Raw genomic sequence first — 22,843 nt, 5'->3', positions numbered from 1 at the left:
CCTTCTTGGCCAGGACTCCCCCCTTGAACTCCTCCCTTCTTGAATTTTGAAAGATTGCTGTTGCTGTAAAAGGCGTATTTCCGGACTGTGGAGGAGAGCACCTAGGGAGGGATTCTGGGATGGTGGGACAAGTTTCTCGAGGTTGGTTATGTGGAAAGTCCCTCTGGTGGTAACTGGGGAGACAGTGGTTCAGCTCCTTCTGGAGGTAGGACAGGCGGCATCTTAGCCCTGCCCTCACCTACTGCTTTCGGCGGAAGGACTTCAAAGGGTACACACCTGCTCGCAGCCTGCTGCTTCCTCCCTACATCCCGCACAAAACCAACCAGACAAACAGGGCTCAGGGCTCTGATCTGTTCTTTTTATTGTGTTTTTTTTTTTTTTTTGAAAGGGTCTCAGATGGCAAGGAAAGATCTGGCTCTCTGGCTTCTAAGCCAATTCCTCAGAGAGCCCCAGGCATCATCGTGAGGAGACCCCCTCCTCGCTCCTCTCTGCTCAGCCCTCATTCACCAGGGGGAGGGGCTCATGTTCAGACTCCTGGCCCAGGGACAAGCCCTTCCCCATGGAACTTCTGGCTTATTGTCAAAGGTCATCTTGGTTCCTAGAGAGAGAGAGACAGGCTGGCTTGCAAGGCCCTGGCCCAGGGCCAACAGGCCCCTTTGGGGATGTGCCTCTTCGCTGGTCATCTCCTCTCCCGATCCTGCTCCCCCATGGAGCCAGGGCCCCTCTGTTAGGTCATCCGTGTCCATCCTCTGTCACCTCGCTCCAGGCTCCTCCCTCCCTCCTTACTCACAGGGTCCCTTCCTTTTCACACTCCCCAACCCCACCCCACCCCAAGACCTCGATACCTTCCTATTTGTAATCGTTCCCTGGCCCAGCCTCCCTAGCCCTCCACTCTTATTTTTTGGCCCGCCCTGGCCCCCACCTCTCCACGCTTCTGTCCGGGCCTTTGGCTCTGACTCCGGCTCCGGCTCCGGCTCCGTCCAGGACCCCGGGATCCCCGAGAGCTGCCGGAGCCTCTGGAGGAGTTGCTGCCGGCTGTGGAACAGGTGCTCGTGCCCTGGCCCCGGGACAGGAAGCTCGGTCGGCTATAGGGGAGCCAGGCTTCTTCTGCAGCAGGAGACAGAAGGGCAGCTGGACTCAGGCAGGGGGCCGAACAGGGCTGCTTCCCCCTGCCTCGTGCCGCCCTGACCGCCACCTCAGCTCTGGAAGAAGAGTGGAGGGCATACCATCCTGGGGACTGAGAAGCAGCAGCAACTGGCCCAGCCCATAGCCCTGACATAACACGTGCTCAGAAGCCTGCAGGGAGCGCCCCCACTCCCGCTGCCATGAAGAGAGGGCCTTGGGAAAGGAGGGACAGAGCGCCCAGCCCCCACACTGCACCTGGGCTCCAGTCCTGGGGAAGGATATGATTTGGGAACTGGAGGAAATTCTGCCCAGAGAAAGCTAGAGAAACAAGTGTCTTTGGCGTTGATGCATGAACCCAGTTGGAGGTCAAGGGTGAGCTGGCTTGAAAATGAGCGCACCCTTGGCACCCTGCATACACTAGGCTGCCCTCCCAAAGCCCACCCTCTCTGTAGCCATGGCCCTCCTTACCTTCTGGGTGGGGGCGCCGCTGGGCCCCCAGGGGCACGGCCTGCACCAGTCTCCTCTCCCCACTGTGCTCCCGCTCCCGTTCCAAGGAGGACATGCTGCCTGCTGCTCTCAGCCCCAAGGCCCAGCTTGCCTCTTCCTCCGGTGGTGGCAGGGGTGGCGGGGGCAGGTCTGGGGAGAGACCTGCTGTCAGCCAGGTCTCCTGCTTCTCCTGACCCCAGTCTTTCTCCCACTCCCACTCCCTGGCACTGGGAGGCTGTGAAGGAACAGCCTGAGGTTTGGGTTCACTGGCTCCCTCCTCCAGCCTGTCCCCACTCCTGTCCCCACCTCCTAGGCTCACGGCCCCCTCACCTCCAGGACTGTGCTCCCGCCTGTAGGGAAAAGCCTTGGGTTTCTTCCGGATTCGGGCGCGGGGCCCGTGCAATGGAGGAGTCAGCTCTCCGGGCACCTGCCGGGCTCTCCCTGCAGCATTGGGAGACGGGACAGGTGGATAAGAGAGGGGGTCAGGAAAGGGGCTCGAGGGTGAAGGGGAAACAAGGTTTTGGGAAGATGTGGGGCAAGCTGAGGGGTCTACAGACTCACCAGGGGCACTGCTGACTGTAGCAGGAACGGGGCTGGGGCTGTGATGGGGGCCAGAAGGGCCAGCAGCCAGGCCGGTGGGCCTCCCTTCATGGCTACTCAGGGTGGGCTGGGAGACACTAAGAGGGGAGCTTGGCCCAAGGGGCACCCTCCTGCAATGAGACGAGACTGCATTTGTTTGCTCAGCAAACACGAAGTGCCTGCTCTGTAGCAGGCACTGGGCTAATCAGTCAGCCTAATACTCAGATGAAAAAGATACAGCATGTCCCCCACAAAGCTCCCACCCTAGTGCAGTATGAGGAAAGCCATCTCTAAAATGCCCCAGGAAGCTTGCAGGGTAAGCTTGCAGGGTCTCTCTGATGGAGAAAGTCTGGAGAGAGTGAGAGACTTCGTTTGTCTCCACTTTTCTCAAGTCACACTTTCACCCCGATACAGTCATCATGAGACCTCCAGACCCCAGATTCATCCATCCATCCACACACTGAATAGAGATGTACAGAGGGGTATAACGTGCAAGGTACTATATACCTCCCTACCTGGGCATCTGGTGGAGATGGGGAATGTCAGTAGGGGGCTGGGGAGGGTCAGGAGGTGAAGGGGTGAGAGTGGCTGTGGACTGCTGCCCATAGGAAGGTGTGGGAGAGGGGGTTTGTCCTCGGGATGGAGGGACCAAGCACCCCCCACCGGAGCTGGGCTCTGCCGCATGGCTCCTCTCAGGCATCGGTGGGCACCACTCTCCTGGGTCTGAACTGGGGGCAAAGAGGCAGGAGGGTAAGGATGACTGAATAGCTTCATACCCTCCCTTTGACCTTCCGTTGCCCCTTCCCTTCTCCCAGCATTTTCTCCCTCCCTGCCCTGGCAGGAGGCCCTGGGCTGGTCCTTTGTGTACAGGCATCTGCAGGCAGTGAGCATCCTTACCTGCCCTCCAGCTCCTCCTCAGGCCCCTCTATGCAGCTCAGTTCACAGGAAGGGGGCGGGGGAGGCAGGGCTTCTGGCCAATTGAGAGAGGGCATCTGTACAGGCTTTCCCAGAAGCTTCACTTTGCCTCCCCTGGCTCCTGAGAACAGGATGGGGGCACACAAGACTCAGGCAGGAAAGAGGCAGAGGTGAGACACATCAGAAGGAAGTGCTGCACTAGGTCCCAGAGGGGAAGCCTGGAGGATGCTCTTGGGGAGGTGCTGCTCAGGGCTCAAAGTGGGGTGTTGGAAACTGAAGTCATACCACTGTCCCCCTGACTCCATTCTGGGGGAGTGTACGGGCTCCAGGTGCCTGGATCTCCTGAGGGATGTGGGGGGAACCCCCCGTGGAAGGTCTGCAGCTCCTCTCCAGCCGGGTCAATGGTGCTGTAGACAGGACCCTCAGCAGAGGCGGCTGTGCCCCGGGCCGTCTGAGCCAGGTAGAGGGAGATCCCTGCTTCTGAGGGGGAGAGAGCGAGAGGCCCAGGGGAGCAGATGGGGCAGAAACAGGAAAACAGAGGATGACAGAAGAATGGAGGGTGAGAGGAGATCCCGCTTCTTCCCCCACGCCAAGCCGGGGTAAAGTTTGTGTGTGTATTAGTTGCTCAGTTGTGTCCAAATCTTTGGGACCCCATGGACTATAGCCCATAGGCTCCTCTGTCCATGGAATTCTCCACGCAAGAACACTGGAGTGGGTATCTATTCCCTTCTCCAGGGGATCTTCCTGACCCAGGGATCGAACCCAGGTCTCCTGCATTGCAAGCAGATTCTTTACCATCTGAGCCACCAGGGAAGCTGGTGATCTTCTTCCCCAACCCCAAGCCGGGGTAAAGGTTAGGCACTAGAGAGTCTCCCCTAACTCCCAAGAGCCTCCCAAGGATGGAGCAGCCTCAGCAAGAAGGGACTCCCTGGCCCCCTTCAGTTTACCCCAGCAGTGGAGAGGAGAAAGGGTGTGGGGCCTCCTGCTGCTGCCCTCCCCTCCCAGGGCGGGAAGCAGACCTCCTTACCATTGTAGTATCTGTCATCCGGGTCAGGATTGCTCGGGCAGCAGCTTCCCCTGGGGTCCTGGGCTGAGGGGCTCCGAGATGAGTGAGGCCACGAGTCTGGCAGCCACGGGTAGGGAGCAGGGCCAAGGCCCATTGGTGGCCTGAGGGACAGCAGGTGAACACTGGGGACAGAGAGCCTGCAGAGGCCAGCAAAGTAAGGCAGGCAGGGGTAACGGGAGCTGAGGACTGAAATGGGGAGTATAGGGGTGGGAGGAGGGAGAAGCGCAGCACCAGGAGGCAGGCAGGTGTGGGGACAGAGGGACTGGTCTCTTGGGGGAGGGGATCATTCTTGGGAGCTGAGCTAAGAGAATTACCTGGAACTGGCCGCCGACAGGCCCTCTGAATGTGGGAACGACACTGGGGAAGGTGAGGGGGAGACTGTGAGAAGCGCCCCTACCTGGGATCTGAACCCTACTCCCCACCCCGGAGGCAGAGACAGATGTCTTACCTGCAGGCGTGTAGGCAAAGGAGGCTTCCGAAAAGGAACCCATGGGAGAAAGAAGAGGGGAAAAGGGAAGGAAAGTCAGAAATACCCATATTCCTGTCCACTCCCTGGCTCTGGTCCTAATTACGCCACTCGGGCGGTACCTTGGACCAAGTTCATAGGAATTCCTAAGGCTTCGACTCAGGCATCAGTATTTTTCTAAAGCTCCCCAAGTGATTCCTGCGTGTAGCCAAGACAGAACCTTCTATCTAAGAGACCTCAGACCTTTCCAGACAGGCACCATCCCAGGGAGGAGAACTCAAGTCTCCTCCTTTCAGCGGGCCCCCCTCCCTTCCATCCAGACCCCGCTTGATAATTTATCACCTGGGCTTGTGGCCACACTCCCTCTGCCAGCCCCCAGGCTCCAGGAAGTGAGCTTCCCTCCCTCCACCAGACTTGCCCCTTCTCTACTGAAAGTATTAGTCACTCAGTCGTGTCTGACTCTTTATGACCTCATGGACTGTAGCCTGCCAGGCTCCTCTGTCCATGGAATTCTCCAGGCAAAGATACTGGAGTGGGTGGCCATGTCCTCTTCCAAGGCATCTTGCCGACCCTGGGGTCGAACTCGGGTCTCTTACATTTCCTGTATTGGCAGGCAGGTTCTTTACCACTAGCGTCACCTGGGAAGCCCACTTCTCTACTGGGGCTGACTGCAAAGCTTGTTCCTCCCCATACACCAGGAGTCTAAAGGACAAAATCTCACCCCTCTCTGCAGACTCCATCCCCTCTGGAATTTGCCCTCCCCCCCCAACTCCCCCTCAATCCCCCAACCCCCGCCCTCCTGCTTCCATCAGCTGGGGATTCCACCATGGGCACCCTGCCTCTGTCCAAGGGGCTGAGCTCCAGTGCAACTCTTCCCGTGACCTCCACCCCCCACCCCGCCCCCGCCAGCAGCTGAGTCCTTCCTGAAGCACAAGCTGGAATCAAGATTGCTGGGAGAACAATCTATAACCTGAGATATGCAGGTGACACCACCGTTATGGTAGAAAGTGAAGAGGAGCTAAAGAGCCTCTTGATGAAAGTGAAAGAGGAGAGTGAAAAAGTTGGCTTAAAGCTCAACATTCAGAAAACTAACATCATGGCATCTGGTCCCATCACTTCATGGCAAATAGATGGGGAAACAGTGGAAACAGTGAGAGACCTTATTTTCTTGGGCTCCAAAATCACTGCAGATGGTGACTGTAGCCATGAAATAAAAAGACGCTTGCTCCTTGGAAGAAAAGCTATTATCAACCTGCTGCTGCTGCTAAGTCGCTTCAGTCAGACGACTCTGTGCGACCCCATAGACGGCAGCCCACCAGGCTCCTCCAACCCTGGGATTCTCCAGGCAAGAACACTGGAGTGGGTTGCCATTTCCTTCTCCAATGCATGAAAGTGAAACGTGAAAGTGAAGTCGCTCAGTCGTGTCCGACTCTTCGCGACCCCATGGACGGCAGCCCACCAGGCTCCTCCGTCCATGGGATTTGCCAGGCAAGGGTACTGGAGTGGGGTGCCATTGCCTTCTCTGATTACCAACCTAGACAGCATATTAAAAAGCAGAGACTTGACTTTACCAACAAAGGTCCATCTAGTCAAAACTATGGTTTTTCGGTAGTCGCGTATGGATGTGAGAGTTGGACTACAAAGAAAGCTGAGCACCGAAGAATTGATGCTTTTGAACTGTGGTGTTGGAGAAGACTCTTGAGAGCCTCTTGAAATGCAAGGAGATCAAACCAGTCAATCCTAAAGGAAATCAGTCCTGAATGTTCATTGGAAGGACTGATGCTGAAGCTGAAACTCCAATACATTGGCCACATGATGCGGAGAACTGACTCATTAGAAAAGACCCTGATGCGGGGAAAGATTGAAGGCAGGAAGAGAAGGGGAGGTTAGAGGACGAGATGGTTGGATGGCATCACCGACTCGATGGACGTGAGCTTGAGCAAGCTCAGGGGAGCTGGTGATGGCCAGGGAAGCCTGGCGTGCTGCAGTCCCTGGGGTCGCAAAAAGTCGGACACAGCTGAGCGGCTGAACTCTCTCTCGATTCTCCGCGCCTCCCTTCCTGGGGGAGTGAGATCTCAAGGCTCCGCCCACCCCACCCCACCCCCGTCGAGTCTCCCAGCCGCCGGCCCCCGGGGCTGGGCTCTCACCGGTGTAGTGACTGAGCTCCTTGCGCTGCCTCCGGCGCCGGTAGAGGGCGCCGCAGAGCCCGAGGAGCAGCGCCCCGCAGGCGGCGCCGCTGCCCGCGAGGAAGGCAGGCTCCCGCAGCACCCTCGCCAGCCGCTCCGCCAGCCCCGGGCTCGCCTCGAGCCCAGGCTCCAGCTCCGGCGGGGACGCTGCGGGGGTCAGAGAGGTGAGGGGAGTAGAGGCAACTCTACCCCAGGACACCCCCCGCCCCACTCCCGAAACCCCAGCTCCTCCCCCGCACCGGCTCCGGACTCACGCAGCTGCACAGACACCGGGGCGCTGGCCACGCCCACGCCCGCGCTGGTGGCCGCCGCGACCTGGGTCCGGTAGAGGAGACCGGGCAGCAGGCCCCGCAGCACCGCCGAGCGCGCCCAGCCCGCCGCGGACCGGTTGAGATGAAAGCGGCTCTCGTTGCCCAGGCACCAGATCTGGGGAGGCCGAGACCCGGGCTTAGAGGGTCAGAAGTGGATCTCTGAATGGTGGGAATGACGCCTCGGCCAGGCGTAATTCGCTCGGAGAGAGCACTCTGAAACCTCTCTCCTCTACCCGGACCTCGTCTCTAGTCCCAAAGCCAGTCCTAGGTTCCCTCCTCCCTGATCCTAACCTTCTCCCTCCACTGCCCAGCCTGCCCACCCAGGCCCTTCTCAACCCCTGCACCTGGTATTCCTCGATGACCCCATTTTGCTGCGAGGGGAGCGGAGGTTCCCAGGACACAGTGATACTGCTGTTGCCTTCACCCCCCAAGGCCACGGCCACTCCCTGGGGGGGACCACTGGGGGCTGGGCCAGGGTGGAGCATGGTGAGAAGGACAGAGACAGTCATTGCAAGCTGCCCCTCCAGCCCCAACCTTGCTCATCCTCCCAGTGCTAACCTCTTAGGGAACTGAGAGGCGTGTCTCCTCCCCCCACCCCCCGCCCTTTGCCCTCCCCAGGCAAACCTTCCTCCTCCCCTCTCTCTTTTCCCTCCTGTCCACCCATCAGCGCTGTGCCCCACTCCCTTACCCTCCTCAGGAATGTTCCTGGTCACCAAGGGGCTTTCAGCCCCCAGCTCCTCCTGGCCTTGAGCTTGCACCTTGACCTGGACTTGGGTCCCTGGGGGGAGTCCTCTTAGCACTGTGCTTTGCTGGCTTGGGTACGGTAGGTCCAGCACCGACCAGCTTCCCCCATCAGGTCCTGCAACCCTCCAAGACACCCGGAAACCTTGCACCAGCTGGACTGGGCCATCTACCTGTGGGAGGCAGGACAGAGGATGCCAGAGGAGGGGCTGGAGCCAACAAGTCCTCCTGTCGCAGCCCCTTCTTCACCCAGCAGTCTTCCCCAGCCACGCACCTTGCACACTCCCGTACGCATTCCCCTGTGTCCCCCATCATCATGCCTGCCCTTACGCTCATCCCTGGGCCACACTCACGGTCCAGGACACCTGCAGAGTCCGAGGCCCAAGGACTACAGGCTCCTCCAGACGCACAGCCACTTCGGCCAGTCCCTGCTGGCCTCTCCATGGGTCCTCCACTGGCCTGGATGGGCTGCTGTCTGCTGGCCAAACAGTCCACTCAGCAAGGGCCTCTGGGACGGGGAGCCAGGACTGAGGGCATGTGTATGTCCCCTGCCCTGCCCCGCAGACCACTACTTAGTACTTTGGAGCCCATCCCAGAGTCAGGAGATGGCTGGTCAAGGGAAGAGCTTCCAGAGGTGGGCCAGGGTAGCCTGCTTTCTGCATATATTTGTTGTTGTTCAGTTGCTAACTTGTGTCCAACTCTGTGACCCCACGGACTGCAGCAGGCCAGGCTTCCTTGTCCTTCTCTATCTCCCAGAGTTAGTGCTCAGATTCGTGTCCATTGTGTTGGTGATGCTATCTAACCATCTTATCCTCTGCCACCCTCTTCTTCTTTTGCCTTCAATTTTTCCCAGCATCAGGGTCTTTTCTAATGAGTTGGCTCTTTGCAGATTTATATATATATATATTTTTTTTCTTTGCCTGAATGCATAGCATGCAGAATCCTGGTCCCCTGAACAGGGGTTGAACCTGTGCCCCGTGCAGTAGAAGGAAGCACGAAGTCCTAACCACTGGACTGCCTGGGGATTCCCTTGCACCTTTCAAGGCCTTGTTCCTCATCTCTCACATGAAGACGTCCCTCCAAGTTTCCTTCTAGTCTTGTTATCTATAAGTAAAGGCTCGGAAGGGAGGAGCTACCAAGATGACTGAATCAGTCTCTCTCTCTCTCTCTCTGTTTCTCTCTTGCCTCTTCTCTTGTTCCCTCAGTGAAAGGGAAGCATGACTCCCTCTTCCAGGCCCGGCCACCAGTACAGAAACTGGAAGCAGATAGGTGCCATAACTTGCAGGCAGGGGGTGCTCTGCGGGGTTGCATGCCATACCTGTGATCCAGAGATCCAGGCCTTACTCACCCTGGGTGCGAACGGGCTCAGAGACAGGGCTGGGCTCACTGAGGCCCCAGGCTCCCACGGCTCGCACCAGGAACAGGTAGATCGTACTGGGCTGCAGACCGCTGACTGTGTGTGTCTCCAGCTGCACGCCATCCGCCACTGTCCGCCACGTGTTACCAGCAGCTTGGCTACAAGAATGAGGTCACAGGGCTGTGCCAGCCCAAGCTGTCTGTTCCCTCTCATCCATTCTCTGTCACCCCCCCTCTAACTGCTCCTCAGCTGGGGAGACAGAACTGGTAAACCTCTTCCCGCCACAGCCAAGACTTTGCAGACACAGGGGTGCCTCCCGGTAGCTTTCCAGGTTTGCATTGGAAACTTCCTCTGTACCTGAAGGCCTCTATCACATATGAGGTGACTGTGGCCCCAGCTTGTGGGTTGGGCTTCCAGGTCAGAGTAATGCTGTTCTTGGTGATCTCAGTGACCACAGGCTGCGAGGGAGGTCCGGGAGGGGTAACGGGTTCTGCAGGGGGGTCTGGTGTTGCTCCCTGGTCTTCTGCAGTGAGGAGATAATCTTTGAGTAGAACGATGGGCCCGGTGTAATCTCCTCTTTCCCAGAGGAGCCGTGAGAATGGTGATCCTGGAGCCGGGGACAGAGTGAACTGACCCTGCTCACATCTGTTCCCACAGGTACCACTTCTGTCCTCCGCCCAACAGCCACAACTATGGCCTTTGGAAGATAAAACCAGTTCTGGGGTTTGAGGGGGAGGTATTGACCACCTTTGAGGCCAATTTGGAGAAGAGTGCTGGCAAAAAATGAGAGAACAAAGGAAAAACTCACCCCGCCTCCTAAGCCAGCCACTCCAGGCGGCCTCCCCTGTGGAGCTCTTGGCCACACAGCTGTAGAATCCCATGTGTCCCTCCTGCAGGAGAGGGTGGAGAAACTGGCACACTGGGAGGGAGCAAGGTGAAGGGTGGAGGTGGGCATATAGGAGGATGGAGAGGATGCTGTCCACTCTGCAGCAGCGGTCCCCAGCCCTTTTGGCACCAGGGACCAGTGCCAAAATGGAAGACAATTTTTCCATGAATAGGGAGGTAGTTTGGGGATGAGTCTCATAAGGAGCACGCCACCTAGATCCCTCCCATGTGCAGGTCACAGTAGGGCTCACCCTCCTGTGAGAATCTAATGCCAGCCACCGCTGATCTGATAGGAGGCAGAGCGCAGGCGGTTATGTGAGCAATAAGGATTGGCTGTAAATACAGGTGAAGCTTTGCTCGCTCACCTGCTGCTCACCTCCTGCTGTGGGGCCCGGTTCCTAAGAGGCCCGGACCAGTACTGGTCCATGGCCTGGGGATCGGGGACTCCCTGCTCTAGGTGGTCTGACAGCAGAGGGACAGAGATGGAGTTCAAGTCGCAGCAGGCACTAGAGCGGGGCACACGGACCACGCGGCCGTTCTCAGTTACTTGGGGTCCAGGAGTGAGCCTAACCTGCACGCTGGCGATGTACAGGGTACCGTTGGCCATTACACTGAGTTGGACGTCATCCCCTTGCAGCCACTGCCCATCCTTCTTCCACTGGACACTAGGCTGGGGATTCCCGCTCACTCTGCATGGCAGCCACACGGAGGAGCCCAGTGCCAGCGTCTGGTTGGCTGGTCCCTGGAGGATGATGGGAGGCAGTCCTTCCAGGGAAGCTAAGAGAGGAAGAACTTGGGCATCTCAGGCGAGGGTCCTGGGTTCAGGCAACCAGCTCCTTGTCCTCGTCTCTACCCCTTCACTTCCCCTCCCCTGGATATCGGCGGGGCTTCTGTAGCCGTGTGTTCTCTCTGCCTGGGATCAGCCATCCATTAGCGGCTTCTGTACCTGGTTCCCAAACCTCACGGACATGTGCCAGGAACATGCCTCTCCCCATGCAGACATATTACATAGAATCCAAGAAAAACAGACCTTTTTCAGCTATTACCTCCTTCCAGCCCTATCTCCATAGGCACGTACCTCCTTTTACCTCCAGCAGAGCCTTGGCCAGGACGCTGCCGGCCACACTGACTGCCTGGCACACGTAGTATCCTGCATCCCTGCTCTGCACTTCAGTGATGTTGAGCTGGCCTCTGGGAGAGACTGAGAAGCGCCCTGTGGGCTGAAGCGACTGACTGGGGAATAGCAGAGCCTGGGGACAGAGCAAGCAACAGAGCCCGGTGGCAGCTGCCAGGGAGAACTCTGCATTCTCAGCAACCCCAGGATCCAGAGAATTCCTAAGGTGCTAGTTCATGACGCTGTCCCTAGCCAGTTTTGTGACCTGAGGCAAACTAGTTAAGCCTATTCACAACAGTAACAGAGTTTTATTAGATGATTTGGGGGTACACATCTCAGCATTACTAGTTGGGGAAATCTGAGCAAGCTAGTTGGGGAAATCTGAGCAACCTTCCTGAGACCCACTTTCCCCAAATTTGACTCTTAGAGGGTAGTTATAAGGATTAAACCAAGAAATTGCGTGAAACGCTTTCAGTAGATTGAGTGAGAAATATTAAGTATGTTCTGCTTCTTTCTGGTTCTAACATTTTACATTAGATACACAGAAGGTAGGGAAGCAGGTTTGGGTTTCAGGGAAAATGACACCATGCTGAACCCCTCTCTGATATCTATTCCCACCCTCTACTACCATCAGCATTTAAAAAATATTTATGTATCTGGCTGCACCGGGTCTTAGTTGCACTGGGTATTTGTTGTGGCATGTGGGATCTTTACTTGGGGCACGCGAACCCAGTGGAGGCATATGAGATCTAGTTACTTGACCAGACATCAAACCCAGACCCCCGGCATGAGGAGTGCGGAGTCTTAGCCACTGGACCACCAAGGAAGTCCCTATTATCAGCATTTTTATTCATTTAAGAAAATAATTAAAATGTAGCAGTTCGCAGTGCTAGAAAAGATGTTGAAAAATCGGGGCTGTGGATATGCAGTGAGGTGGTGGTGGCCTGGTTTCTTAGTGGGGTGGGTTTAATCAGACTTAAATTTTGTTTTATGGGCTTCCCTGGTAGCTCCGCCGGTAAAGAATCAGCCTGAAATGTGGGAGACCCCGTTCAATTTTGTTTTATGCTGAGTTCCATACCAAAGCTGCTCAGAACTCTGAATTGCCTGTGAAGGTTAAAGAGGGGTGACCGTGAGCTCCCCCTGGTGGAAGTCTTTTGTAAGTAGATGAGCCCGTCACTTTCTACCCTGAGCAGCTTTGGTCTGGAACTCACTTTCCAGAGCAGGATGCTAAAGTCCAGGCCGAGGCGTGGGGAGGAGGAAGGATCTAATTGGATCAGCTACATCCCCAGCACGTGCGTGTGTGCTAAGTCACTCAGTCGTGTCCGACTCTGCGACCCCATGGACTGTGGCCTGCCAGGCTCCTCTGTTCATGGGGATTCTCCAGGCAAGAATACTGGAGTAGGTAGCTACTCCCTTCTCCAGGGGAATCTTCCCAACCCAGGTATCAAACCCTAGTCTCTTATATCTCCTGCATTGGCTGGCGGGTTCTTTACCACAAGTGCCACCTAGAAAGCCCACATCCTCTGGGTAGCCTTGTCCAAAACAGAAAGATTCTCCAAGGAATTCCCATATAGGACAGTTCCCTGCCACCTAACTATATTCTCCTTTTTCCAGGCCTTTTATATTCATTACCTTATTTAATCCTCCCAAATAACCTGCATGGGTTTCTGGGAGGAAGGGTAAGACTGAAGCCCAGAGAGAAGTTTGCAGAATGTGAGAGGAGGGAGGCCAAGACCCAGAGGAGGAGCTGTGGACAGGCCCTGGGAGCTGGCCACCTACTTGACTTCCCTCCTTCTGCCAGAAGATGGCAGGCGGGGGGTTGCCTTTGGTTTCGCACTGGAAAGCCACGCTGTCTCCAGGAGCCGCCATCTGGTCCTGGGGTTGGGTCACCAGCTGGGGTGGGACTGGGAAGGGGAGGGAGATAAAGGAGCAGGGAGTCAGGGGCACTAAGGGAGGAACAGGAGAGAGAAGCCTGAGCTTGGCTTAGGGAGAAGCAGATATCTGTCTCCTGCTCAAGCCTGTTTAGCTTTCTCTTCCTTCCTCTCCTCCTAGAAGCCTCAGGGTGTGTGTGCTTAGTCCCTCAGTCATGCCCAAATCTTTGTGACCCCATGGACTGTAGGCCACCAGGCTCTTCAGTCCATGGGGATTCTTCAGGCAAGAATACTGGAGTCTCAGGGGACCCACTCATATCTCCTGCTCTGTCCTTTCTCCGCCTTCTCCACCTCCACCCATCCTCCACCTGCCCTCGTCCCATGCCCACCAAGGCCAGCCCAGGGGCGCCCTCACCATGAACAATGAGGGAGCCGGATGCTTCGGCGCGGCCCACGCTGTTCTCCGCCACACAGGTGTACGTCCCCTCATCTTCAGCACTCACACGCCTGATCTGAAGTCTGTGGTCGCTCTGGATCTCGTACCTGCTCCCCTCCCCACCCCCAGGCTGGGTTGGCCACAACTACAGACCCCTTCTCGCATCCCCCAGGACGGACACCAGAATTAGGGTACGTAAGGACAACGTAGACCTCTGCAGGGACAGAAGCTGGTACTCATGGACCCATGAATGGAGGTGGGGACTGGTTGGGGCAGGGCCACAGGCTCTGGGAACAGACTGCGTGGTCCAATGAGAAGCATCTACCTTCTTTTTCTTTTTCCAGTTTTCTAGGGCTGGGTATGTTCTTGAGCTGATTGGGTCTCCTTACAGGCAGTAGGAGGGGCCTTCTCACCTGCCTGTGGGCAGTTCCCCATCCTCCTTGCGCCAGCGTAGACGAGGAGGGGGATCCCCCTGCACCTCACACGGAAAGTCAACGGGGGCACCAGCGAGGACCACCTGATTGACAGGTCTACGAAGGAAGGAGGGACGCTCTGTGGAGGGGTGGGGGGAGTGAAGAGTCAGTGGGTCTGCACAGCTACTCACTCCCTGGGCTGCCCATTCCCGTAACTCCCAAACTGCACAAGCCTACCCAGGACCACAAGTTTGGCTGCCCCACTCTCCCGTTCTCCAGCCATGTTGGAGGCCACGCACACATACATCCCTGCGTCGCTCTTGAAAGTATGTGACATCATCAGCTTCCCTCCACGGATCTGCAGAGTAATCATGGAGACTTGGGTCCTTTATAGCCACGACTGCACACTTGTTTATTTGATCCTCACAGCAAGCCAATGTAGACGACCAGTGGAGTTGGCCCCTTATAGCAGTAGTAGTCGATCAGTCGTGTCCAACTCTTTGCAACCCCATGGAGCCCGCCAGGCTCCTCTGTCCATAGGATTCTCCAGGCAAGAATACTGGAGGATCTCCACGGGATCCTCCTGACTTAGGGATTGAACCCAGGTCTCTTGCACTGCAGGCAGATTCTTTACCATCTGAGCCACCAGGGAAGCCCTCTAAGGAATCCTTAAGTGATTTGCCCAAGATAGGGCTCAGGTGTAATCTTTGCTCCTGTAGCCCAGACCACCTCCCACCAGTCCATGGGGCATCATCATACCCCCACCTTCTTACACCAATTCCATCTTACCCATGCTGATTTATCCCCCATTCAGTAGCTGACTCTCAGCCTCTGATCAGCTAATGCCCCAATTTAAAATCTCTTATTGCTTCCAGGACATCCCCCCCACCCCCACCCTTCCAAGACCTTTAGATTCAGACCTTTCTCCTTTGACGCTTGTCCCAGATCTCTAGCCTAATGGCCTGACCTTCAGGATGTTCCTGGTCAGGACCTGGCTCCTAGTGAGATCCTCAGCCCTGGTCTCACCCCTCACCGTGATCCTCCCCTCCTCCTCCTTGAGTCTAACACCATCCTTCTTCCAGGACACCGAAGGCTCTGGGTGGCCGCGGGGGGGCACGCATTCCATTACGGCAGGCTCCCCCACTGCCACCACCGCGTTCCCAGGAGACTGCCGGAAATCATCGCGGAGGACTGGAGCGAGGGAGAAAGAGAGAAAGCCAGAATGAATGACCATAGGAATAAATAGGGTGTGGGGTGACATAACTGGGTGAGGACCCAGGAAAGGGTTTGGGGGAAGAGCTGGATCACCACCGCAGGCCAGAGCTCTTCTCCGGCTGCGATAAGACCAGGCCTGCTTCCTCCTCTGGCCAAGGAGAAGGTTTAAGGGAGGCTGCTGATGGGGTGAGATTGGGACTGGCTTCGGATGGGATTACCCGCTGCCCTCCCACCTCCCCGAGGCTCTGGCAGCGACCAGCAGACTCCTACCTGCCACTTCTAAAGAGGCGTTTCTACTAGCCGCTGCCCCCAGGTAGTTGCGCGCCACGCAAGTGTAGACACCCTCGTCTGGCCGCGAGCGGCGCCCGTGCACGATGCGCGGGAAGAAGAGGGCGCCGCTGGGCAGCAGCAGGCGGTGGGCGCGCGGGTCCTCGCGCGCCGTGGCCACGCGCGCCCCATTCTTGTACCACTCGATGTTGGGCCGGGGCCGGCCCTCCGCGCGGCAGGGCAGCGTAGCCGGCTCGCCTCGGGAGACCAGCAGGTCTGGCGGCTGCTCCACGATGCGCGGCATCGCGTCCTCCGGCCCGATCCTTGACCCTGAGGTGGGGTGGATGGCGCAGAGCATTCAGACCCGGAGATCAGAGGAGAGCGCGAGGCTCCAGAGAGAAAAAGAAGCCGACCCGCCCATCCTCTCTCTGGGTAAGGTCGAGTTTCTCCTAGGCATCTGCCCCGCATATTCTTAGGCTGGAAAGGAGGTGCCTGAGAACAGACGATCAGCAGAGACGCAAGCGACTAGGGAGCCTGAAGACTCCTGCCTCCTCTCCTGCCAAGTTCAAGTGCAAAGCGACTGGACCACGGCTTGGCAAGTAGACCGCGACTCTAGCCGACCGGTTTCCAGTCCCCAAGCCGCGCTGGTTCGCGGCTCATCCCTGATCTGTGAAAAGCTGACACTTGATTTTCCACTGAAATGGAGAGACCGTGGCCCAGCCTGGGGAGACCATAGGAAAGGGAAGAAGCAATGATGGGCTGTGGCCTGGGACTGGAAGCGGCCCTTAACCTGGATTCTGTAACTGGGCAGAGTGCCCTTCTCATTGACACCCCTGATAACCAGGTTTCCTGGTCTTTTTAAATCACAAGAATTGAACACAACCGATGATGGAAGAGTGAGTAACGCTTCTTTTCTAAGAAGGCATAGTTTTCAACAGATTATTCTACAGGTTGATGTAGCCAAGAGAGGCTAAGAATCATTGAGAGAGGAATTCGTCTAACTTTTCTTGGTCACTCAAGATCCGTTCACCCGCATGTCTGCTCCTGCCCCTCACTTGGTCTACAGACCAAGCTCACTTTTCATCTTCAGTTTGGGACCCAGGATCCAGGAGCCGATTGAGCTCAGACACCCAACCCCCAGCTTCGTCAAAAATGGATTTGTACCCCGTAGTGGCCAGTAGGCGTCGCTGCCGCCTTGTCTAACCTGATGTCCTTAAATAACCAAGGACCACTTAACACTTCGGTTCTCTGCCTTCCTGCCCATCCCCACCCTGGCCCTGTTCCAACACCCACGGGGACCTCAGTGGCTTCCAGCCACTGAGTCGTACTGAGTTTCATTTTCAGCCCCGGCTCTCAGAAGTTCTTGAGACAAAGCTGCACGGTTTGCCCCAGCCTGGTGCTATCCTGGGGAGAGTGTATAACCAGTTTGGGACAAGATCAGTTTCCCTCCCACTTAGGGAAGGAAGAAATTTTTCTCGATTTCCTCCATCCTAGATGGAAATCTCTGTTTCTCGTCTCTTCTCCTCTGTCCCATTCCAGTCCCCATTCAGGCAGACCAGACGGGCAACCCTTTAGTGAGCGGTTAACGCTCAAGAAATGTTATGGAACTGACCAGGGTTGGAATCTCAGCCGCCAACACTTCCTAGCTGTAAGAACTAGGGCAAATTATGGACTTCTCTGGGTCGAAGTTTCTTTACCTGTATGTGGGAGTTGTGATGCATTGTCGTAAGACCATGGTGTATGTAAAGAACTTGGGAGAAGGCACCATGAATATGGCTAATCTACCTTTAGTTAAGGGCTCTTTCTCCTGGGCCACTTTACCTTATCTTGATCTCTACAGTCTCCACCTGAATCAGACTTTTCCAGGCTCCAATATTCCCTTTCTGCCCTTCACATAACCTCAGGTGTAATGGGAACTGGTTATTGTCAAACTTTACACTGCTTTTGTTACCACTGGGATATTATTCATCCTGAGTTTGTTTCTTCAGTTGCAAAATGTGGCCATCAACGCACCTCCTTACATTTTCGAGTTTAAAGGAGGCAATGTGTTGGCGACAACACTCTGTAAGAGCCCTGGGGGAGCAGAGAGGTTTCCAAAGTGTCTGTGGGGAGGATTCTGTGCTTAATACCCCTAGGAACCTAGGAGGGTCAAGAGACTGGGGAATCCCAGATCATTCCCCAATTTCTTCCTCCCTGCTCCCTCCACACCTACCATGCGCTTCTCATCAGCTCTTTCCCCTCAATTCCTGTAGACACAGCTGTGGGCGCCCTTTCCCTGGAATTTCTTCCCTGCCATTCCCGGTCTCAGGAGATGCTTCGCAGCAGCTAATGAATAGCTAATAGCCATGCTAATGGAGCTCTGGGGCTCCTCCCCCAGCACCTGGAGCACCCCGCTCACAAACACACTCCTTGGCCGGGTCTTCTGGCCACCTTGCAGTCCCCAGCACGGTGCTGATAGATTCGGATAGGTAGAAGCAGAGGGATGGAGGCTGTGACCTCCAAAGAGGGATCAACCGCAAAGGTGTTCAGGGAAGCGCGAGTTTCCGATGTGGCCGGCAGGGGCGCCATTGAGCTCTCCCCAAGCCTCCGGCGGTCCCTTCTCGCCGCCGCCCCGCCGCGCTCCGGGATAGCGCGCTGTCTCAGTCATTTATTAATCACAGTAATTAGAGGTAATGACCTCCCCGCCGGCGCTGGCCGCCTGCCGCAGCTCTGCCGGGGTGGGGCTGCGGTGAGTTCTACCTCTGAGGGGCAAACTTGTAAGTTTCCCTGAAACGGTCGCCGCCGCGGTCGTCTTCTGTAGCAAACACATTAAACATTTTGGCGTCATCACCTTCGTCCTAAGTGAGTTCTTGGAAAACTTAGATTCCCGAAGGGAAACCTGCGCCCTGGGTGGGTCACCGAGTGGCCCGGCTTGGCCCAGGCCCTCGGGTGACGGAGCCCCCTCCTCTACCCTCGGCGCAGTGGGTCCAGGCCTCTCATACTCCGGTTCTTCTCACCTGGGGTGGCCGTGGGCGTCGGTTGGGGAGGTGAGAAGTGGTGGACTCAGTAGCCATCTCCTCCCAAACCCTCGACCTCCCGACAATGTCCTCACTAAGATGCGTTAAGTCCCAAACTACCCATCGGTTCCCACCACCCGGGAGGCGCTGGGAAGCGCTGGAGGGCGCCGCTTGATCCCGGACCTCAAGGCAGGAGCGCTTTGGACCTCCCCGTCCGCGCCTCCCTCCCACCTTACCCCCATCCCTGGATCTGAAGTCCCCGCGGGGCAGGGTCTTACCGTTGAGAGAAGGATCTCCGGGGGACAGCAGGCTTTGGTTGAGCGCCGCCACCGAGGAGTTGAAGCCGAAGAGTAGGTCGCTGGAGTTGGAGATGTCCCCACCCAAGGAGTCCGCGAACAAGTTCATCTGTAGCAGCGTTTTGAGCAGGTAGCGCAGCATGGCGCGCCCAGATGGGGCCCGGGGCTGGGGGCTCGGGGCCCAGCCCCTGGGTCTAAGACCCGCGGGCCGGGAGCCGTAAGCCCCTCCACAGCCTCTACGCGCTGCCCCAGCCACGGTGCCGCTCTCCTGCCGGCGCGCCTGGGTACCGTGCGTGCCTCCGCGCGCCCTTCCTCCTTCCTTCTCTCTCCACCCCCCAGAGCCGGGGTCCCCTGGGAGCCGAGCGGGAGAAAGCAGGTGCCACGCCGATCACCGCGTAATTAAGGGATTAATCCGCCTCTCTCCGCCCTCCCACCCCCACCCCGACGGCCACTAGCAGGGCCAGAGACTAGAGTCGCCTAGCGCGCGAGTTGGAGTCCCCGCCCCGCGGCCTGCGCCCGGCTCCAGGCGTCCCGCGTCGGTTCTGGGCACCGCAGGAGAGTTTCTCTCCTTTCTCAAAGCACCCGATAAGAGGGATGAGACTCTGTCGGAGCCTGCCCCTGTGCCTGACTTCAAAGGAGGAGACCCTTCTCTCTGTTCCCAGCCCTTAGGAAACTGAGGCAAAGCCCCAGATCGCTCCGCTAGCTCTCCAAGTCCTGACTGCCACTTCCTCCCACGTCCCTGGGTTTTGCGGCGGGAGTGCCGACGGCTTGGTGGTTTGGGGCGGGAGTTGGGGCTGGGTGGAGAGTAATTCCGCGGTGCGTCCACCTCTCTGCCCAGCAGTCGCTGCTTTGTAGCGGAGAGACCCGGAGATGAGACGCTGCGTCTTGACCCCAGAATCCTTACCCCAGACCTCTTAATCTCGTGGTTCTTGCAGGATACTCCACAGGGATAAAACCTGAGGCGAAAGCCCAGGGAAACCCAGGAGCAGCTCACATCTGTTTGCTCTGCTCTGACTAATTTTATGCTCTGACTTATTGTTTTACTCTTTGGAGGAGACTGAAGGGGAACTAGGGTGTCTGCGGCTAAGACGAAGAGCAATATTGTGTTTGTAAAGGCAAGTGCAACAGAAGAGATGGGGTTGATGGACAACTCACAGGAATCTGTTCAAACTTAATAATGATCCTCCTTTGTAGGAAGGAGGTCACAACAATCCTCACCCACCCCACACACCCGCCCGCTCCCAGCATGCTTCCGACTTTCCTGGAGTTCTTAATACCTGAAGACCTCCAAGTCACACCTACCTACCTACACACACACACACACACACACACACACACACACACACAGAGTTTCCTAGGCTGTAGGTGGTCTTGGGATATCAGAGGAAGAGAGATCAGAGGCATCCTATTAGTTAATATCTGATATAAGGCCCTGCTGATGGTGGAGTTTCGGTTCAGTCAGAGGGCTCTATGATGAGATCAGCTTTGGGGTGGCTGCTTCCAAAGTGGGAGAAGGCAGGGAAACAGGTCAAGATTCTGGGGGAGGAGTGGGGTACCACACAGACGTAGACTCCAGACTAAGGTAAGTCAAGAGTTGAGTATTTCAGGCAGGCAGCTCTCAAGTGAACCAGAGACTTAGTCAAGGCGTGAGGGCTTGTCCCAAAACACCGCCCTCAATCCTCAGGGCAAATGAACGAATGTTTGGGTGTCTTCTTATCACCGCACCTTCCCTCCCTCCCCACCCCAGCTCTGCCCGGGACGCGACTAGCAAGGCCAGAAGCACGAGGTGCGAGGTGGGGGATGGGGGAGAGGAGGGGGAAGCAGAGGGAGGCTGCGCCCTGGGAACTGTTCTTTCAGCACCCTGTCTGCCCTTGCTGGACTAGGGATCTGGGGCCCCCCAGATGACTTAAATCTGAGCCGACCTTGAGGTGGGGTAGGTGGGAGAGGCGCTGGTGACACATTCATTCTACAGCACTGGATTCTAAGAGGCAGGATCCGGTCCTTGCTCCAGAGCGAAGTTGCATTCAGATAAGAGAAGTGGTAAGGGGTAGATTTTTCCTTCAGAAATCAACCCCTTCAGGAATGACAAACTCAGAAGGCCCAATCTTTGCCTATGAGAAGACTTCACACTCTGGACCTATCTGCTGGTTGTTCGGGAGAAATCAGACCACTTGCTCTGCTCTGATAATTCAGGAGCCCTCTGCTCCCCCTCCTGCGGACCCACCCGGGTCACCTGGGTTCCATCACACCAGAGGCTGAGCTGGGACAGGAATCCCAGGGTGAGGACAGGGTGAGGAGGGCTGCAGCAGACAGGAATCCGCATCCCGCCATGTGGCTCCTGCCCCATCCTAATCCCCTGATTTGCTCCCGGTTGGCCTCTCAGCAAACACAGGGCCTGCCAGCGTCTGGGGGCTTGTCACCCTGTTAGCGGATTTGTTCCTGGAGACAGCACAGTTAATTGGCCCTTTATGTAGGGATCAGGGCTATTTGCTCAGGGTTCCCTGAGCGGAGGCTGCAACTTAGCCCATGGGCAAGGCTGCCTCCTAATGCCTGGCATCCTAGGTGTGGAGGCTGGACAAAGTGGGGCCACTCTCTTCCTTTCCCAGACTCTCCTGGCCCAAATCTCCTAGTCCTCTTCCCCACCTCACCTCTTCCCCATACCCTTTTGTTCTTGTTTCTCTCTGCTCTTTTCTTCCTTGTACTTCTTTGTATCTCTAGAATATGCTCCCTTTGAATCAGCTCAGCTGAATACCAAGAGGGTGCAGTACTCAGCTGGGGTGTACTGAAGAATAAATACCTCCCAACTGCAGCCTAAGTCCCAGCCCCTCCAGGCAGGGCCCCTGGAGCGCTGGACTTAGTGGAGGGTGGGGCAGAGGCTGGGCAGAAAAAGCCTAGCCTCCATTTCTTAAGGTCAGATGGACAGGCTTGACAGTAGCCTTGCACCATTTTTTCCTTCCTTTTCTTTTTTGGCCACCCTTCATGGTACATGGGATCATAGTTCCCTGACCCTCAGATCGAACCTTGGCCCCTGCAGTGGGAGCTCAGAGTCTTAACCACTTGACCACCAGCCAAGTGTCTGCCCTGTGCCTTTTCAAGTCCAGCTGTTCCCACAGGCAGTTCTGGAAGGAGTTTGCCTTCTCTCTATCTCCTCACTGCCTGCGTCCCGACACACAACCAATATGACTCTGGCTTCTACCTCTTTCTTAGAGAGAGTAGGTAACTCACTGCGTCTGTCTGTTTCCCAACCTATAACACATGGACACTGGGACAGCATCTAAAGCGCTCCAAAAGTTGGCAAAAAGGAGAGTGGCAAGAGGCAGGGAGGGTGGGGAGAGCAGAGACTGTGGAGAGAGAGGGTAAGTTTCCTCTGATGGGTTATGGCATCTGGTGGGAAGAAATGCGTGTCTGGAGCAGGTGTGCATGGGCGTGGCCGTGAGTGTCTTTGGAGAGAACAGCTACCCCAGGCCAACTTCCTTGGCCTCATGCCATCGCATGAGGCCAGAGAATGTAGCTGGGGGTTTTCAGCAACGGAGCTGGGGGCTGCATGGGAAGCTTCTTGGAGGTTCAAAGCCTGAATGCCAGCTGGTCGTGGATGAGCTGCTGGCATGTAATTGCCTCTCTCACACTGATTACTGCCCCTGCCTCCCTCTCTCCAGTACACACACACACACACACATACACGCCCAGTCCATTTACATCCCCCCAGAGCCTGCAGCCCCCCATCACTCTCTCTGCCTGGATCCCTTCCTGGGGCACTGATATACATTGAGCATATGTGTGTGTTTTGGTTGGGGGAGGGGGGACAAGGGTCGAACATCTGTCCCCCACCCCTACCAGGCTATGCCTGTGAATGGCCCAGCAGGCTTGCTGGCTTCAGAGCAGTGATGCCAGGGGGCAGTGACCCAGCCGGCAGGGGCCAGAGGGCCAAACAGGAGGGGGGATCAGAGAGCAAAGAACAGGCCCCAGGCTGGAAAGCAGACAGCAGGAGCCTTCCCCCGGCAGGAGCTAGGGTCTGTTGGCTCAGCCCCTGGAGCTGCTGAGATAATAGGCCAGGGCCCCTGTCCTAGAGCACCCCCACCCCTACCTCCACCCCCAGGAGGAGCCTGAAGGGAGTTTAC

At 56.8% G+C, this 22,843-nt stretch overlaps 1 protein-coding gene across 1 annotated transcript; it reads right to left on the bottom strand.

The window, feature by feature from the left end:
• Positions 1-339: 339 nt before the first annotated feature.
• Positions 340-18,867, bottom strand: ROBO3 (roundabout guidance receptor 3). Its single transcript, XM_069566665.1, has 28 exons — positions 18,708-18,867; positions 15,437-15,763; positions 14,985-15,142; positions 14,189-14,309; positions 13,952-14,090; positions 13,518-13,645; positions 13,011-13,135; positions 11,196-11,367; positions 10,689-10,894; positions 10,041-10,122; positions 9,590-9,755; positions 9,224-9,390; positions 8,229-8,350; positions 7,823-8,048; positions 7,479-7,600; positions 7,078-7,249; positions 6,785-6,970; positions 4,620-4,643; positions 4,486-4,528; positions 4,133-4,272; positions 3,391-3,585; positions 3,088-3,226; positions 2,706-2,918; positions 2,173-2,321; positions 1,942-2,052; positions 1,594-1,761; positions 923-1,107; positions 340-598 (listed from the first exon to the last, which is right to left on the bottom strand). The coding sequence occupies exons 1-28, from the start codon at positions 18,865-18,867 to the stop codon at positions 587-589; spliced, it is 4,158 nt and encodes a 1,385-aa protein (XP_069422766.1). The 3' UTR covers positions 340-586.
• Between the last annotated feature and the right edge of the window lie 3,976 nt (positions 18,868-22,843).

Source organism: Ovis canadensis, chromosome 21 (genome assembly GCF_042477335.2).
Source record: "Ovis canadensis isolate MfBH-ARS-UI-01 breed Bighorn chromosome 21, ARS-UI_OviCan_v2, whole genome shotgun sequence".
NCBI lineage: Eukaryota > Metazoa > Chordata > Mammalia > Artiodactyla > Bovidae > Ovis > Ovis canadensis.
Note: the sequence above shows the minus strand (reverse complement) of the source record. Positions and strands in the feature narration are given on the sequence as shown.

Coding starts and splice junctions, on each gene's coding strand:
- ROBO3 (XM_069566665.1), bottom strand. CDS start 18,867: ATGCTGCGCTACCTGCTCAAAACGCTGCTACAGATGAACTTGTTCGCG. Junction 15,764..18,707: donor CGGAGATCCTTCTCTCAACG/GTAAGACCCTGC, acceptor ACCCCACCTCAG/GGTCAAGGATCGGGCCGGAG. Junction 13,646..13,951: donor GGGGAACTGCCCACAGGCAG/GTGAGAAGGCCC, acceptor GGAGGGGAGCAG/GTACGAGATCCAGAGCGACC.